The sequence below is a fragment of the Astyanax mexicanus genome, chromosome 1, assembly GCF_023375975.1.
Source record: "Astyanax mexicanus isolate ESR-SI-001 chromosome 1, AstMex3_surface, whole genome shotgun sequence".
In the NCBI taxonomy this organism is placed as follows: Eukaryota; Metazoa; Chordata; class Actinopteri; order Characiformes; family Acestrorhamphidae; genus Astyanax; species Astyanax mexicanus.
This window is the reverse complement of record NC_064408.1, coordinates 15,574,701-15,594,060: the sequence shown is the minus strand read 5'-3', so window position 1 is coordinate 15,594,060 and position 19,360 is coordinate 15,574,701. Positions and strand designations below refer to the sequence as shown.

Genomic DNA, 19,360 nt, shown 5'->3' with positions numbered 1-19,360 from the left:
TGACCAAAATCTTCCATATGACTAGTCAGGAAGAGCAAGGCACAACCTAATGCTGTAACAAACTGTTGTAAATTCTGGAAAATTTGCTGCAAAAACACTTACACAATATTGTTGTTCCTTTTTCTGAACCAAATAAATTCCTAATTAAATAAATAAAGTAGTGTCAGCATACCTATTAACCTGTTAATATCTTCATCTAGGAAAAAAATGGAATATTAAAATTTTTGTTTGGGCGAGAAGAAAATGTTATTCATAGTTTAAAAAAAAACATTTTAGAAACATACACCTTTATAGAATGTTTGAAATACCACATGTAGTAAAATCAGAACACTTACTACAACAATCAACTTGCGTAAAGGGATATACGGGTATACGGATGAGAACTAAAAAGACATAGTTTTAAAAAACACCTTTTTGGGCCCTATTTTAGTGATCTATTGTGTACTTCTCAATTGGGGTCACGCCTCTGGATTTAGGGGCGTGTCTTTGGCATCGTGATAGTGAAAAAATATGCCTTGCGTGATTTAAAATGCGCAAAAGGCATATTCTAATTCTCTTAATTATACATGGGTGTGTTTTGGGCGTAACGTGAAATAAACCAATTAGTTTGCCAGTTGCCATTCCCTTTAAGAGCCAGGTGAGCTCTGACTTTGGCACCTTTGTATCTTAACAGCACAGCTCTTTGTGCGGCTCAGCAGAGGATACGCCAGCAGCTAGTTTATGGGAACAGTAATGTTATTTTATTCTTTATTTTGTTTATTGTTGAGGTTAAAGTTGAGTTTGCGCTCTGCAGCGCGTCTGTGTGTGTGTGTTTAATGAGCGGTGGTGTACATGTGCCGAGGGTGCACTGTGCACACGGCACTCCTGCATGGTTAAGACAGGATCGGGCGGCTGACTGTTGACTGTTGTCAGGGTTTTAATCAGTCAGTCTTGCACCTATATTTCCCGTGGTCAAGATAGAAACACGTCAGATATTTACACCAGATAACACACCTCACTTCCAGATCAACATGCCCATTGGCATAAATATATTCCTAAACTCGGAGCTGACCCTATTTTAACAACGTGGATGCAAGGCGTAGAAAAAAAGACTATTGACGGGGTGTAACGACATACCTTGCTCAAGGTGTAATGATAGGGCCCCGAGTGTTCTACTGGATTTACCTCTGGCAATTAGTAGAAATGGCAAAAGGTTAGGTTAAGTTCAGTACCTTCTCTACAAAGATATACTGAAATGATTACAGTAACTAAAAATACTAAGAATAACTCAAATGTTCTCTACCCAAAGGCTGAGCAGAAGTTAAAGAGTTAAGCACGCTATCATCTTTTATTTGAAACTGCCCACACAAAACAGTACTCAACCATTTCAAATCTAAAACAAAAAAATTAATAAATTACTATCAGTTTGTCCAACTTAATTGGCTTGGAATTGCCTCTGGATCTTTCATTGTAAAATCTCCTGTTTTTTACTGTATACCTATGATGGGTAAAATGAATTGTGTTCGATTGTTTTACATAAACTTTGACTAATATTAACATGCGTAGCTTGCTATTCAACTTTAGCTTTGTAAGTCCTGTAATTGTATGTCCCAGACCAGCGATCAGCAAGATCTACCTAAATATAATAATATCATATCAAACTTATGTTACATCTTAAATTTGCAAAACAGCAAACAAGCAAACAACATTTTTGGTCAATGCCCCCCAGCAGCGCCACTATTGAAAGGTTGAAAGCTACTAACTGTATTATCTTACATGAAACAGCTCTGGAAAAAAAGAGAGACCACTAAAAAATTGTGAGTTCTTTTGATCTGACCAAATTGAAAAACTCTGGCATATAATCAAGAAGAAGATGGATAATCACAAGCCATCAAACCAAGCTGAACTGCTTGAATCTTTGCACCAGGAGTGTCATAAAGTTATCCAAAAGCAGTGTGTAAGACTAGTGGAGGTAAAAATGCCAAGATGCATGAAAACTGTGATTAAAAAACAGGGTTATTCCACCAAATATTGATTTCTGAACTTTTAAAACTTTATGAATATGAACTTGTTTTTTTTTTTTTTGCATTATTTAAGGTCTGAAAGCTCTGCATCCTTTTTGTTATTTCAGCCATTTCTCATTTTCTGCAAATATATGCTCTAAATGACAATATGTTTATTTGGAATTTGGGAGAAATGTTGTTCGTAGTTTATAGAATAAAACAACAATGTTTATTTTACACAAACATAAATCTATAAATAGCAAAATCAGAGAAACTGATTCAGAAAGTAAAGTGTTTTATTTTTTTCCAGAGCTGCATATCACACAAATAATATATGCTACTATATATTCCCTGCCATTTAAGCCAGTCAGATAACTGCATATTAATATACAGCTATCCATGTGTTCACATATGTTGCTGGCAATTTAGAAATCTGCCCATGAACTCTAACCAAAAGAGATATCCCATAAAAGTCTCGTTCAGACTCTGATAATCTATATCACATTGCCACAAGCATGCTAACCAGTGTTCAACCTCGCTCACAAGATAGCATCTCACAATGTATACAGGTGTGGGCTTTCCTGACCCATTCCCTGAGGTAACACTTCATGATCAATTTTAATGCGGCCACTCCATGACTTTTTGCGTGTGAGAGTAAAATGTAATATAATTTTCTTAATCAAATACTGCTGCTCCGGTTAAACTTAGTATGCTCCTTTAAGCCCACTTACATAAAATGTCTGTGTAAATATTGTATTACCACCTCTTCATATTCTTCATAGTCTTGTTTAAATGTCAGAAACACATTTAAATAGGATTTTAAGTATGTATTGGTGGTTTAAATTAATTAAAAAAAAATGTATTCAGCCTCTTAAAAAAAGGTTTTTGCAGCATTTAGATGACAAAACTTAAAACAATCAACAAATAAATCTGTATAAAAGGGAGATACATAATTAGCCTTCTACACAGGAGGACAGTGGGATAAAAGCTGTACAGAAAAGGTAAAAATAAATAATAATAAATAAATAAAAGCTCTGTCCTCAAATTCGCTCACTTACACATCACCTTAAATTCCCGTAGTCAATCTATATAATCTAAATCTTATTAGATATTAAGCATCAACTGAAACATGTTTAATTGATTTGTAAATATAGATTTTTAAGTAAAAAACTATTTTTTATTCAGACATATTGTTTTAAGCATATTTGAACAGTGTGAGGAAAGGAAGGGGGGGAGGTGTTGAGGGCTTTAATGGTACAAAATGTTCCCACTTTATGCAGCCAGACTTTTTAAACAGTATATCTTTATTTCGAACTGCAGAAATGTTGTTCTCTAAAAAGATTGGTTTTAATAAATATGTTTACCCTCAATCTGCCTCAAAATTAATAGGATTAATGAAAGGAGCTGTCAAGCTTGGCAAGTTAATTTTTGCCTTAAAGAAGACCAGAAAATATCAGCACACTAAAGTTTATTTATATGATACATGTGCTGTGTTTTTTGTTTAGTTTTGTTGATCAATTGTTTTTGATGATTTTATTAACCCATGAAACTACACAGAGTTAAAGTTTGTTTTTTCCTTTTTTTTCACCACTGCTATAACTTAGAAACTTAAAAAATGTGTTTGCATTGCTTAACATGCATTTAGCTTTTAGTAATAAGCTAATTAGTAATAAACTAAATCTCTCTCTCACACACACACACACGCACACACACACATACACATTATTTTTTTCTCCTCTGGCACAGTTTCAAGAAGCCTTTGTAGCACCTTTATGTTTTTAAAGTGTAGGTCTGAATTCTGATTTATAAATACAGCTGACTGACACATGCCCAGTGCACAAAACATTATTTTAAATAAGGACACAATTGTATTTTTGATCAATATAAATATGTGATACAAAAAATGTATATAGATGCCATGTAAAACCTTAACTTTTAAAGGAAGTCAGTGTGTTTTTTTTATTTTGTCATATTCACATCATGCCAAAATATTAAAAACAAAGAACAAATGAAGATACAAGTTTTTTGGCATTACAGTAATGATATATAGCATTGCTATGTGAAAATTAAAGTGGTCTTCCTCTCCCATGCACTGTTCACTTTCTCCAGTAAGCTTACAACTGTGCAGCACTTCTTTTGGCAGCAAGAAATTTTAGAATCTTTGAACTCTGAGGCTTTTGCCGACAGCTGATACCAAACCTTTAACTAAAACGTATTGAAACAATTTCTATATATATTTTAAACCATTTTTAATCAAATATTTTTTGAGAGCTTATATGGAGCAGGGGGAGCTAAAAGGGTACAAAATGTTCCCATTAAGCACATTCAGACAATTTGTTTTTAAACAGTACCGGTATATATTTATTTTAACAAAAACGTTGAATATACTTATGTTTTATTATCACTAATGTGGCTGAATATATCAGACATTATAGAACACTCTAACACATTAATTCTAATGTTTAGTGTTTTATAATGTCTGAATGACAGTGACAGTGACAAATATTTGTCAGAATATGATCAAAAGGATTATATTAATTATCACAATTTTGCAGAATTTAAAAAGCACAATTTTGCTTGAAAAGAAAAACCTTATTAATTTTCAGGGGAAGTCTATGCAACAAGACTGCATTCAAAGGCATTGTGGAGAATTTCTGTTGATCCATTTATAGTAAAGGTTTATCAGAATGTACAGCTGTCAGATTCAAATCATGTCTAAAGGTCAAAAAATATTTTTGCCTGACATATTTTGAGAGTACTGTTAACTGCCTAAAAAGTCTTTTTTTTTATTGTGAGGTGTAAGAAAGTATTGATATTGCATCATATTGTGATATTTTATTTTACAATATAAGCATTTTCAATTTAGTGGTGTGACACTTGTACCATATACTACCAAATATATATGTATTAAACAAGGAAACAATCATTTTTATTCAAACATATTGTTGTTAGTTTCTTTAGAACTGGGGCCAAGCTTAGAGAGTACAAAATGTTCCCATTACTTATTAGTTTGTTTTGCTTTTAAACAGTATATCTTATATATTTTAAACTGTGAACAGCTTTGAGAATTGGAAAGTTGGGAATACCTTTAAGTACCTAAAAAGTCTGTTACATTTTACTTATGGAAAAAAACTTAAATAATAGTATTGATGTCATATCGTATCACTACATTATGTTTTGCCTTTTTTAAAAACACAGTGCTTCATTTAGTGCTGTTTTTCCTGTTGTTTAAAACCCTGACAACTATGTGATAGTGTCATTACATCTCAATATTTTGAATGGATAAAAATTAAACTTTTCTTTTACTAAGATTTTATAACAGCTTACAGTATTGCAGTATATTGCAATGTATTAAATTGTGGCCCCTATTCTTCACGTAAATTAACCAAGCTTTTTTTCCTCAATTAATAATATTAATTATATTAGTCAATTTGTGCATTTGCCCAAAATAATTGTGTAAACTGTCAGGAAATACTATAAACAAAGCAGAATTATATTTATATATTTTTATTGTGACTCTCTGTATACGTGACCAAAGTTAATCTACCTTTTTACCATTCCATATGACATTAATGTTAAACAGAATGAGGAAATATAATGTAACATATAATATTCTAGTCTGTATTCTACACAATAATAGATTACAGATTCCCAGTATATTGCATTTATTTTATTGCTTTGAATCGTAAACCCTGTATAGTAATGCGCATTGTATTGCCAAGGTCTTGCTACTACATAGCCCTAGTTTTACTCAGTGTAGTTTGTTCCCAACTGCTCTCTAATATTGTATAACATGAGTAGTGTTTAAATTAAAACACTTTTCTTTTTTCACGTGCAGGTCTCTACATCTTCCTTTCCCTTGCTCTGTTCGCTTTCTCCAATGAGCCTCACGACTGTGTGGAACTTTACTTTGAGGACGGCATGAAACTCACTCGCACTCTGAGTCTTCTGCTGACAGCCGATAGGTCAGTCGTTCTCTAAAACTTTGTTTACCCCGTTACGCTACGATGAACACAGCTTCCTTGTGAGTGTGAGATTACTACACATCCTGTTAATTCTTAACTGTGACTCACCTCTGTGTCCTGGTTTTTAGCAGCTCGACAGAGCTTAAAAGGGGTCTCTTGTGGGGCAGCTCTGATACGAGCAGCCTACCCATGATGAGCTGCCACCTACTCTGCTTTCCCTTTTCTCTGGAGCTGCCTCAGGAGAAAATGACAGAAATTCTCCACTCGTATCAAAGCCTGAACGTGGTGACAGGTTTAGTTCAGGCAAGTAAATACTCACTCCCACTCTTCAGGATTTAATAAGAATTGCCTACAGTGCACTGAACAACATACAGTAGTAGGGGGGGGTAAATCTCTGACTTCACTACAATTCAGTTTGATTAAGATTATTTAGAAAATGATTCATATCCATGAAATCTGACATTTCACACCACAATTCTCTTAATATAATTAGAATTAAATACACAGAAGTCACAAGAGCGAAGGCACAGTAATCTCTTTTTTAGTCCGTGTTCTACAAGAAATTCTACAGAAGCTTTTTTCCAATTAATTATATGTTGTTTAAGTAATTTTGTGCATTTTTCAAAATAATAGTTAATATAAACATTTAAGGAAATAATATAAATAGAGAAGATTATATTCATATATTATATTATTGTATTGTGATCCAAATTCAACTTGAGCACGAACCTTAGCATACTTCACCAAATTAAATCTATTTTTTACCATTCCATGTGTCACTAATGTTAAAAAGGATGAAGAAATCTAGTCTTTATTCTGCACAAAAATTGATAACAGACAACCCAAAAAAAACACCAACCTTTTAATTAATAATATGAAAGATTACTTTCATTTAATTGAATTTGTGCATTCGCCAAAAAATGTATGTATACGCTCAAAAGATAATTAATTAAAAAATAGCAGATTTATGTTCATATATTTTATAATTTTCTCTGAAACTTACTTATACAGGCGAAACAGATCAGTACCCCTGGAAATCATGTGGGCAGTGTAGCCACGAAGAAGAAACTTTATAGCTAGAAACTTTTTACTGTTACTCTGCTCCCTCCCTATCACCTTTACCATTGTTGCTGTGTTGTTAGGAGGTTTAGGAAGTACATCGTTTGAAATGGATGAATTAATTTTCAGACATTTAGACAGCATAATTTTTTATATAAATTTTATAAATATCAATTATAATATTCTAAAATCAGTACAATTGCATCTCAACTAGGCCTGTCACAATAATTAAATTATGTTATTAATTTTTCTGTTTCGATTTATGAACATAATCCCAATCATTTTAGATGCTCTCAGTATTGCTTTGTTTAAAACAGTGTTTTTTTATATTTTATTCATGTATAATATTTGAATATTTGACCAATTTCAGTGTCTGGTTTCTCGTAATTCTTAAACATTGTTTGCTGTTTAAATGGGTATATGTCAGTGGTTAAAAATGGTCTTAGAAGGACAATAATATTGTTTATTTCAGTTATTTATGGGGCAATTTATTTTCCAAAAGTTACCAAGTTAGGTTATCATGACAGTCCTAATCTCACAACTGTGCAACATTGAATCTTAACACTTTACCTAAAATGTCCTTAATGTTCTTACTTGTGTTTTCTGTTTCCAGGTGATTCAGACCCAGCCTCCGGCTCTTTTGGAGCTTCCTCTTTCTCTCTTGTGTCATCTTTGCCTGTCCTCCCCTCGGTGCGCTGTTCCCAACTTCACCAAAGCTGCCCTGGCCTCTGGCTTTCTCCCACAAAGTGCACAGAGACACCCAGAGGCACAGCAAACTCTAAATTATCTCAAACAGTCAGGATGTGCAGAGGAGCGACCAAAACACAATGGATTCCAACAGAAGAACATGTCCCACCTGAGCCAGGGAGATGGTACTCACCATCCTAAGGGAGGTGCAGACATGGTCAGAGGCAGCAGAGATAAATCTAGAGGTACAAGGGACTCCTCTAATGCACAGTCTCAGCTGTCCAAGAGCAAATCTGCTTTGGGGAAGTTGAGGGAAAAAGCAGATCAGCCAAAGATCAAGCAGGATCGGAAAGTTCTCACTGCAGAACATCTTCTAAGTAGTTTAGAGCAACATGGCGGTAGTGTGGAGGAGCTTCTAGACAGCTTGGAGCTTCAGGACAGCTTTTCACATCTCAGACATCTTCCAAGCCAGCAGAAGAGAAGCATGAGCTGGCTTATAGACAGTCTAGAGCATCCTTTGAACAGTGCAGCCAACGGTGAAGGAGATAGGGGGTGTCCTGTGATCTCAGAGATCAAAGGTCAGTCTCTCGAGCCTGTGGTTAGGACGGCAAGCTCTCTTCTGTCTGAGCTGCTGCAGAGTGAATCATCTTGTGCAGGCGCCATGCAGCTTATTACCCTGCTGTCTCAGACGGCTTGTTGTCCAACTACCTCTTCCACTGTCTGTCTCCTACCTGTGAACCCATCACTGCTGAGAGTAGCCCTGCGACACTGTGACGATGGAGTCCGAGCTGCAGCCTGTGGTCTCTTGGCTCAGTTAGAGCCAGAATACTGGGTTCATTCTACCAGTGGAACAGAGGCAAGCTCAAACTGGACCATAGAGCCATCCCTGTTCCAGGACCTTCTAAGCCGCCTGAGTGACCCTGCACCAAATGTACGTAGAATTGCTTGCAAGGTTGCAGAGAAATGGCTAAGCTTGATGGGACAGACTGAATTTAGGAAGGGGAAGAGTCTTCACACTTCGCACAGAGACCAGCACTTGCAGGATGGTCCCAAGGCCAGAAGGAGGACTGCCAGTGGCCCAGAAGTGAAAGGCAGAGGTAAGAGGGGTGTGGAAGCAGAGGGGTCTAGACAAAGGGGAAAGGGAGACGCCGCCGGCTCAACTTTAAGTTCCGTGGGCGCTTCTGTGGAGGGGGAGGAGGAATGGGTCAGGGTTGCAATAGGAGCGGCCTGTCCTGCGGTGTCTCTCCTCTCGGACTCGGATGCTGTCATCCGGCGGCGCGCCTGTGTCATCCTGGGCAACATGGCTGTCGTGGGTGGAGGCGACAGGGCGCTGATTAGCGCGGACGCTCCCCGTCAGCTTCTGCGCATCGCCTGCGGCGACTCCCATCATGCAGTGCGACGGCAGGCCGTGGCCACCCTGTACGCAATTGGTCAACTGGATGAGCTGCAGCAGGTGAGAAAAATGAGGTTGTCAGGCTTTTCTTAACACTTATTAAAATTTAAGTTTGGTTGAGTTAACTCTTCAAAATTCAAGATTTATGATTGAGTTAATAACCTTATTATACAGTAGCTACTATGAGGTAGTAATTAACCACTTTAACACTGAAGCTTTAAAGCTTATATGTATGGTATGATAAATCTAATTAAGAGACTTAAAAGAAAAAGGAAAGTCCAAGGGAGGGGCTGGTAGAGTTAACGTGTTTAAGTGTTTCATAAATTTTGTGGCATATGTGCTTAATGTCATGGCAGTAGGTAATAACAATTAAAAATACAGATTATTACCACGCTGCTCCTGTTTATGTTTAGTGCAGCCTCATAACAATTACAGCTACCCCCGGACCCTTTACCCCAACGAACAGTGTGCAAACACACTTTTGAGCAGCATTGCATCATTCTGACAATTGTGCTAAGGGACTTGGAGAACGACAAGTGAAAACTCCTTACCAGCATGTCTCACGTCCGCATTCTAACTGCTTTGTTCCTCAAGGCTCTGAAGTCCATTGATGCTGGACTTAAGCTCCACCATGCTTCCCAGGGTTCTTCACTTCCGAGCAATTACAGACGGCCTGTCAGCCAGCTGAATGGGCCGAACACAGGAAAAACATAGCGTAGACTTAACAAGGGGTAAAGTGTATGGTTGTAATCAGCGGACCAGTGTGATGCAAAGTGTCTGTGCGTGTGTTCCAGTGTAGATGTCTTTCTCAATGACTTTAATGTTAGTTATTTTGTCGTATTTAATTTGTTTAGATAGCTGTGTTTTTTTTGTACAGAATCTTGGAGGTAGCTTAAGCCTACACATTTGCCTAGACTAAAATTGTATTGTGGCTGTGAAACTTAGACCAAGATCTACTGCTAAACCAGTTACTGGTGTAGAGCTTTTTTAACACTTGTCAGTCAGGCTTTAGCTAGAGATCCAGCTGAAACACTGGTAGAATAGACACACTTCAAAATGAATGAGTGAATGAGTTTTTCACTGTCCGTTCTGATTTGTCTGAATGATCTCAATACTCTGTATTTTTCCTGTTTTTCTGTTTTTTGTATTTATTTGATTTTTTTTTTTAATGAAAATTGATTAATTTATACAGGCCGTGAAAATAAAAAGATTTTGTACCAGTGAATACTTGTTAATAAATTCCTTTTTTGAAAAAAAAAAAAGTTTTTTTTCTTTTTGTATTTATTACATTTTTATTTTAGTCATAGAAAATTGTTCAGCTTAAATTTAGCTGTGGAAATCACGTCACATTTTTAGTATAAAAATTCATATTTTTATAATCCCCTTATTATGAATTTTATTATATATATTTTTTGCGGGTTTTCTAACCTATTTGTCGTGTGTGTATATACGAAATATATTCGGGAAAATCGTGGATAAATAGTGTGTGGATGTGTGCAGTTTTTCTTATTTTATTTTCGGGAAAATGGGTTTAAAATTGCTCGTTTTAAGTCTTATATCGTAATGAAATGTTCAGCCCGAGTCCGAATTAAAACAGTAAACTGAGAGCTGCTGAGTGTTTTTGGTGATTTCGTGACCACCAGAAATTTCCGCTTCGTCGGTTTTCAGTGGATTTTACTCTGCGAATTTAGCTCGTTTTTTTTATATATATTTTTTTCCATTTCGACGGTGAGGTTAATAAATTTCGTCACGTCAGTTCTTATCCCTTTCTGTATATTTGATTTATATATAGAATCCGCTTTGGAGGCTTTTTTTCCTGCGTGGCTTTTTTTTCCCCTCATTTCATTGTGTCGGGGTCAGAGCCTGATTCACCTCGGTGCACAATAATAAAATAATGCTTTAAAACTAAACTTCTAGAATTGTCATTTTTGAGCGTTTAAATTGTTTCGATTTTTTCTGTTTAAGACACAAATTTTACATTTATAATGGAGTTAAATTTTACCCTGTAATATAATTTGCGAAATGTGGGACGAGAGAAAAAAAAGAGAAGATTTGCTTTAAACTGAATGAGTGAGGCGGTTTTTTTATCTGGCGCATTTTGTTTTTTTTTTTTTTGCCTTTTTGCCACTGTTATTTAGGTTTTTTTTTTTTTTTTACTATTTCTCATCCTCATTTTTTAAAGAAAATATTCGCGTTTATTTTTACGCTGTCTGTGCTGCTGTTCTGCGTGAGTGTGTGAAGAGAGAAAGCTGTTTAAACCGGGAGAAAGCCCGTGGTGATGGTGAGTAAAAAGTAGGCTAACCCGAACCACAGCACCCAGTGTCAGCAAGACAAGCGCAGACACAGCCCGTGTTTTAGGATAAATGGCGAGATTATATTACCCCATGCCCTGGCATCCCGCCTAATGAGGATTTAGTCGCTCATAAACCTCAGACAGACAGACCCCCAGCATGCGAGGCCGCGGTAAATCTGGAAAGTGTTCCTGTCAAATTACTCTATTTTAAAACGCAGCGATTCTTATATTAGTATTTTATTCCAGCGCTTTAAACGCAATGCTATTGTCAAAACTCGCTCACGTTAAAAAATCTTAATTTAGTGCGATTTTAATAGAGGTTTTAGTCTTTCAGAAACCCTTTTCTTAAACTTTTAATTAAAGAAAAACGCTAAACGATGAAGTGACACAAATGGGGCAAAAAGGTCACTGTAAAGATTAAAGATGTGTTCTACATTAGATAAGTCCTGTCCTGCCAGTTTAGCCTCCAAACCTCGTGGAAAACCTCGTTCTTTTTTCGTCTGTAGCAGAAAGCAGCTCACATTCGCGCTAAGCATACACACACACACACACACACTCCGTCTCTCTCCCCCTCACACACACACACTCCCTCTCACACACACCGGCTTCCCAGCCTCCCCGATAAGCTTCAGAAATCTCACATGCAGCAATCCATCACCTCCGAAACGCGTTACTGCTGACACAAATCACTTTTATTGGAATTAAAAAGAATGACAGGGAAAATAAACACAAAGCAGTTGAAGTGGAGGTGATACATCGAAATGACTCCGTCGTTGTGTGTGTGTGTGTTTTTTAGCTGGTGTGAACATCATCATGTGGCTCAGTCGCGTAGCTCAGAAATCCCAACATTCATAGCTATATCTCAACTTCACAAGGTGACATATGTAGTACCACATTCCGGCTATATTTCAATATTTCCATATTTCATACACATGATTGTATACCGCCAAGAGGAAAGCATACTTGAAACCGATATTATGGTGCTTAGCTCTCTGAATATCTATGCTAGGATATTTTTTTTGTATTCAGAAGGATTAAAAAATAGATGTATTGCTAGGTTTTAAGGTATACATGAATCTTTGATAAAATACCTTTAAACTAAGAAACTAAAAAAAATATCAGGGAAGTAGAAAAGGGTCTATTTGCTTCTGGATTTTTATTCTCCCTACATTTGTACTTGTGTCTACATATTAGAATACCATCATTCTAGGCTATTCGACTTAAATAGGCTGTAAACATGAAAACCCTAAAAGTGTTCAGGATTGTACACAATCGAATCCAATGCAATTAATAATAAATTATGCCAGTGATGTCGATTAAATATTGCTAAGAACTTGAGTTGACACTAAATGAAAGCTTGGTCAAAGCCAGCTCAAGCATTCTATAGTTAAAGAATAGAAAAGCAGTGGAACTATAAAGATTTTCTGTCCTCCCCTCAGACACTATAATTTAAATTAGAGCAATCAAACCTTATAAAATCACAAACCCTGATTGTTTTCGCAATTACAGCAGAGACGTTGGGCCAAACAGTAGTTTGTGAATCAAAATGCCACTCATTCTATGAAATGACTAGGCAAAGAAGATATAGAACAGGACTTGAAGATAGGTCTTTAGCTGGAGAGAGAGATATGCTGTAATGTTTAACGTTGTCCAAACCAACAAAAGGAACCAAAAAAAAAGGCATTCTTTTTTTCCCCAAAAAGCTGTGAAAAGCTTAGGCATGCAAGACTGAAACAATATGAAATCAACACGCATAACATTAGGCAGTGCCATATCTTCAGCATCAAGTTACAAACTGACATACTTCCGTGACTTTGGACATATAGATTGCATACCTGAGCTGCAGAACTAACGTAAACTGGGGATTTTTTAAAAAATTAGGAACTAAAAAAAAAAAAAAATGAAATCATCAGGCTTGCTCTTCCTGAGCGAATTTTCATTTTGGAAAAAGTGATTCCCCTGAAAATCAATATTGGTTTTGAACAAGATTGCTTTTTCATATCAGTGCTTATTTCTCTTTGAATTAATGGAAGAATTGCGCTATTGCCATGTACTACGAACTTGAAACCCACTTATAAATAATTAAAAGGAAATAATTAACATAATTACCTACTTTGGATAAATTAAGATTAGTGCAGGCTATGTTCTGATGCGATAGAAGATTATAGCCTTGTGTAAATGAAACATAATGCGCTCAATCAGGTCGTGTGTGTTCAACGTTGATTAACATCAATCCTGAAAAGAACACAAGTTGAGGACCCGTTTTAGCTATTCTTCGAAAAAGGAGGCCCACACAAAAAGCCAGCTGTCATTTAAGCCATGACAGAATCACAGTGCATATTTATTTGCCTTTGAGTTTGAGCTGGAAAAGTGGAAGTTTGTGCTGCAGCTGTTGATGGACTAGTCAGTTTGTAACAAAAAGTAAATGATTGGTTAACGTAACGTGCAATAGTACACACCCCGCCCCTATCCAAAAAAGAAACAAAACAAAAAAACATTCGATCAGAAAACATTCCAACTTAAATTCCACTTTCTGTTAGACCACTATCAATTCTACTTGCAGGACCATCATCTGTGTCAGGCTACCAATCTTCAGGTCAGGCGCTGGCCTCCTGCTTTAGGCGTTGGCTGCGAGCCTTGTACACCTCAATCAGGAGGTCTTTCACATACTGGATCTCACGCTCCACCGATTCTGCCTTGTCCCGAAGTTCACGGTTTTTCCCCTCTAGGCCATGAAGCTGCTCCTCCAGTGAGTCCAACTCTGCTCTCTTCCTTTGGCGATACCTGTTAGTATGTCAAGAATCAATGTTACAATATTAGTGTCACTGATGAGTCACTCTTTCAGTTCCCTATTTGTAGCTCCACAGAGGGTGTGGCCAAAATTGTCTACGTCAACTTTTATTTTGACTGCTGCACAGTAAGCATTGTTTAGTTGCGTCATGCACATTCTATACCTCCACCAGCATGCTCTAAAGCCCTGATGTTCTCTGGTCTGTAGAATAAGTGATGCCTAGGATTTTGTCTTTGGCTTATATCTGGTTACTGTTGGCTATGCTAGATGTTAGTTTTGGATATCAATAAAAAACATCCAAATATACTCTACCTGTGAGCTGCTGTCTTGTTCTGATCTCGCTTCTTCTGCTTGCGTTCCCCATGACCGGTTTCCATGAGGGGGACCTCCAGCTCTGGTTTTACAATGCAAGGTTCCTCCTTCAAGGAACGGACTCCTCTGGGGCAAGGAGCACCCATTTCATGTCCGTGTCTGTCACCACTCAAGCAGGCAGGGCCTTGACCCTCCAGAAAGCTGCAGTGGTAGTCGCTGTGTTGACGATGCAAATCTACGCTTTCTGCTTTTACAGGCTCGTTGATGGCACCTAGGAAATTATGGTAGGCCTCTTCTTGGGGTGTTCCTTGAAGAAAGCAACCTTCGTTGGACTCTGACTTCCAGGACATGTTACTTTTGACCATGTCGTTGATGCCGGATTTTCCTTCGCTCATCATCTCCATCTCCGAACCACCACCCATTCCATTTATGTTGACTTCCCTGACACCGTACATCATCATCTCTTCTTTCTTGTGAGGAGGAACTTGAATGGGCCCACTGAAGCCATAGCCACCACTTACAATCTTGCTTATACCAATGGACTCTTCTGTGTAGCGGCAATTCTTCTCTTCTTTGGGTAAAATGGCGCACCTTCTGATCTCCACCGCACTGCCCAGGCAGTAACCTTTGCCCACCACCCGTTCATCTTCTATACAGCTGTAGCTTCCACCAAGTGCAACAGCTGAGTTACCTGAGGTATTTCCTTTGGAACTCCAGATGCTATTCTCATAGCCGTCACTCACCCTCACCCCATCGGAAACTCTCTTGCGGCCGCAGACGTTGCCGTTGGGGCGGTTGCAACTGTAAGGGGCGTGTCTAGGTATCTTGGATCGGCCAATGGGTCCCCCACAAAAGCTCAGCAGGTCTAGTTCCCCAGTTGCTAGGGTAACAAGTAGGGGGCTAGACTCTGATTGGCTGGAAGAAGAATAAGATGCATAGGGCAACTGGTAGTACGATGGGGGACCCATTGGTGGTGGCCCTTTGTCGCATTTGCCCAGTTTGGAGGCTTTCTCTGGGAGCGGGTCAGACAGGAAGTAATCCTCCAGCTGAGCAAGCTCTTCCTGCAGCAGAGAGGTCATGACCTCCAAATCAGAGGGCACCTGGATGTCATGCTGCAGGGGCGAGGGGGGAAGGGATGCATTGGGGGAAGGAGAGGAGTGAGGGGTTGGGAGGTATGAGGAGAAATCCACTTCTTCCGTCATCCAGTCACTGAGACCATCACCTATTTGGAAAAGAGAAAATTAAACAAAATGTCAGTTCAGTGCAATATATTAAGTGCAAATCAGTAATTTACAAGAAAACATCATCGCTAGCAATCGATCGCATTTACGCAATTTATCGTTTCGTATTTTTTTAAAAAGTGTTAAAAATGAAAACGAGTGATCGATTTAGTTCGTAAATCCAAAGGGTTCAAAATAATACCGTTATTGTATCTCCAGTCAGCTCAAATGTAGTCCAATAACAATTTAAAAACAGACACACATTGGTAGTTTTACTCACTGTTCAAGGAGGAGGAAATGTGCTGCAGTGCGGTGCCCACCTGAAACTGGGAAAAATAAAAAACTGTACTCACTGCAACTCACCAATTAAGTGCTGGCTCTCCTCTGGCCCCTCCCCTCTGCGCCTCTCCAATTGGCTGTGGTTAGCCTGTGGGTGAGAGAGAGCGAGGGGGTCTGCCGGGCAGCCAAGTAGAGTCTTCCAAATGGGTGCTGACATTGCCATCATCCTGTCCGTTGGTCCTACGATTCAAACGGCCGAGTTTACGTTGCACAGTATTGTAGTTCGAGACTTGAGCCACAGAGAACAGGGCTGGGTGAACATTATGAAACCTAGAAACGGAGGAGAGATCAGTCAGATAAGACAGTCGAAGAGCATCACTTTTAACATCGGACGAGCAAGATTCGAATGCAGAATAAGTGCAAGATTTTTTTTTTGGTCAAACTAAAGAAAACAAAAAGAAATCAGGAAAAAGAACCAGATTAAAGGGCTTTCTTTTTTTTCCCCCGACCTACATTGTTTCATTCTTGTGTAAAAAGAAAAAGAAGAAAAATAAAAAAAATCTTCAAAACAGTCGTGACTCTTCGATAACTGTAAGTTGTAACTAAACTAGAAATTGACTTAGTAAATGACACTAAGTCCACCGCTTCTCAGCATCACTCTGGAAACATCTAACGATTGTCAGGGGACCAATTTAGACTATCACTAGACCTGTTCCATCCATCTCAGTCTCCTGTGCCCACTTAAGAGTCTCTGCTGAGTTCCTAGAGAAGCAGGCAGACGCTCATTCAGTGCCAAATAAACTCACAGCTCTAACCTAAAGAGAGAGACCCAGGGATACAACTACTCTAACCACCCCCACCTGCCACTATACCACAGCCACTGTTATCACAGCAAATCAGTAAAAAAAAAAATAATAACAAATTACCAATAAAATACATTAAAGTTCAGAACAGGCTATCAGTTCTGTGCAACACCAACAAAACTCATCTTAAAACTACTGCTACTGCCTCCAGAAGGCTTGCTTTAACACCCAGAGACAACAGCCAAAGAGCCAAAGCACACTCTGCACTGGAGTGTGTTTTGGGGTTTTCTAGTTCAACCTCAAACTCAAAACAACAGCCTCTTTTGTTACCCACCACGCTTGGCACGGCTCTGCAAACCGCCCGAAAGCCCCAACAACAACAGCATCAGCAGCAGCAGCAGGAACAGTCCCAAAAAGCAGCATTGTACAAGCCTGATTACAGCCAGGGTACAATCTCTGTAGACATATGGCAGGTGCACATAAGCCACTGAACTGGAGTAGCTAGCTGAGTGTATGGAGTGAATCTGGACGCACACGTGGGATGCAGCCAATGACGTAATGCAAGGTGTCAGATCTTTCACAAAGAGCTGGCTACAACTGAGACTGCTTGCTGCTGGTTTATTACTGTAGATAATAATGAATGGGGTAGGGGAGCACAGAACAAACAAAGCTTGTTAACTGTTATTTGTTAACCTTGTCACTTTAATAAAATAATGAAATAAAAACAAACAACACAGCATGCAAACTTGTAAATTAGAAGAAAGGATGATGAAAAAAATGTATATGTATGTATATATATATATATATATATATATATATATATATATATATATATATATATTAAAGAAAAACATGGTAGATGACATACAAAACAATGTATGAATGAATGTATTGGACAGAAATGGCATACAGTCACATATGGTTTAAAATACATAATAATAGGGTTTCAGGCTTAAAGACTTTATTACAGCACATTCAGGTAACTAGCTTTACCTACAGCCTACCTTACTAGAGGTGAGATGCATTCAAGCTGTGTGACACAACTACACTGTGCTATAAAGACGTCCAACAACGATGACAATGCTTTTTATCAGCATTAAAAGTTTGTACTTAACTAAATAACATATGTACTAATAAGTTATAGCAAGCATAATCATTAAAAAAAACTATATAAGCTATAAAAGAAGTTGCAAAGCAAATCTCAGCAGCAAGCAACAGTTGTGGTAGGCTCACTAGAGTTAAGTTGAGATAGCTAGCAGTGGAGTGTAGAAGAAAAAGGGAAGTAGCTAAAACTTTCCTGACAGCTTAAACTAAAGCAAAAACAAGAAAACTAACTTATCACCACTTTTCTACGGGTGTCAGAGCCAGTGCACAGCCGTACACGACACAAAAACAGCTGAAAGGCGAAGTCAGTAACTCTAGAAAGTCAGAAACTCAAACAACAGCACAGAAGAGAGAGCAGCACTTACTCCATTATTGCTGAAAATGTGGTTGAGGTGTTTTGGGGTGCGTTGCAAAAGCAAAGCACGGCGCTTTGAGGGCAGCAGACGAAGGCAAACGGTTTAAAAAGCCATGTTCTCCCGCAGAGTGTCTGTCCCTCTCTCCTGCTTCTCGCTTTGTTGTGACGGAGTTGATGACTGAGAGGCGGCTAATTGAGCCAAAGCATCGAGCGTGGGTCATCCACACCTAGCAACCGGCTGCGTCACGCACGCGGTCACGGCGCTCGTGGATTCCTCCGCCTCCCTGTGCACGGCGTGCGCGTGCGGGGCTGCGCGTGGTCCCTCCTTATTGGCGAGGTGGGGGGAAGAAGTGGTAAACAACAACGCCCACCTTACCAATACCAAACTTAGACAGTGTTGGAGATGTTTTTTTTTTTTTTTTCTCACTTTTCTTTTCAGCTTTCTTTCTATTTTTGTTTTCTATTCTAGCAAAAAAACATTTAAAAGGAAAGTAAAAATAAAAAATAAACTTTTTTTTATGCAACACTTATTTTTATACCAATAAGATGCTCCTATAATAATAAAACATAAACACCCCAGCTAATCATAATCATCAGCTAAAGTCTCCACTGTTTGCTCACCCCCTGTTTATTCAACAAGACGTAGGTTACAGATTACAGAGATCACGCCGTGCGCACTTTCAAAGGGACTATTTAATTTCCAACATCGAGGAAGAACACTTTTCGCTACCCAGGAGATGCGTGGCTATTGTTGCAGGTTAGTTGCATCAGCGGCGCACAGCCGCTCGCTGATTGGCTGCCCGCAAAGAAGCCGCCGCGCCGCGATTGGCCGGATTCCTGTTCACGCCCGTTCTGATTGGCCGCCGCGACTCAGACGCTTCACCTTCGCTGTTTTGGTCTCTCTTTTTTCTCCCCGCCGTTCTCTCTCCTCCACCACTCTCCGTGCACATGTTCCACGTAAACATCCCGAGAGTAAATCAACAGTGGCGAGGAAGTTTTTGAACGAATGGAGCTGAACTTTGGTGAAGTTTGATCAGCGAATATAAGCGAATAAGGGCTTGAAAACGCCTCTGTCTCTGTTTAACTGGAGGGAGGGCATGTGCTGCTTGATCTTACA

The 19,360-nt window shown here is 38.6% G+C and overlaps 2 protein-coding genes across 5 annotated transcripts in view; one reads left to right on the top strand and one right to left on the bottom strand.

Annotated features, from left to right (window-relative positions):
• The window catches only part of stk36 (serine/threonine kinase 36 (fused homolog, Drosophila)), a 33,510-nt gene extending 23,162 nt beyond the window's left edge, over nt 1-10,348 (top strand). For 3 of the 4 annotated variants that reach the window (XM_022667670.2, XM_007260497.4, XM_022667672.2), the window contains 4 exons: nt 5,821-5,947; nt 6,076-6,250; nt 7,620-9,146; nt 9,681-10,348. In XM_022667670.2, coding sequence (XP_022523391.2) covers nt 5,821-5,947; nt 6,076-6,250; nt 7,620-9,146; nt 9,681-9,800 — 1,949 coding nt within the window. In that variant the 3' untranslated portion in view covers nt 9,801-10,348. The remainder of the gene's footprint in view (nt 1-5,820; nt 5,948-6,075; nt 6,251-7,619; nt 9,147-9,680) is intronic. The other variant, XM_015608634.3, reaches the window with a different exon arrangement.
• Nucleotides 10,349-12,053: 1,705 nt separating this feature from the next.
• Nucleotides 12,054-18,651, bottom strand: atf5a (activating transcription factor 5a). The gene is made up of 4 exons (XM_007260498.4): nt 18,254-18,651; nt 16,066-16,311; nt 14,483-15,704; nt 12,054-14,163 (listed from the first exon to the last, which is right to left on the bottom strand). Exons 2-4 carry the CDS (start codon nt 16,205-16,207, stop codon nt 13,977-13,979), a joined length of 1,551 nt encoding a protein of 516 aa, XP_007260560.2. The 5' UTR covers nt 16,208-16,311; nt 18,254-18,651; the 3' UTR covers nt 12,054-13,976.
• Nucleotides 18,652-19,360: the final 709 nt, after the last annotated feature.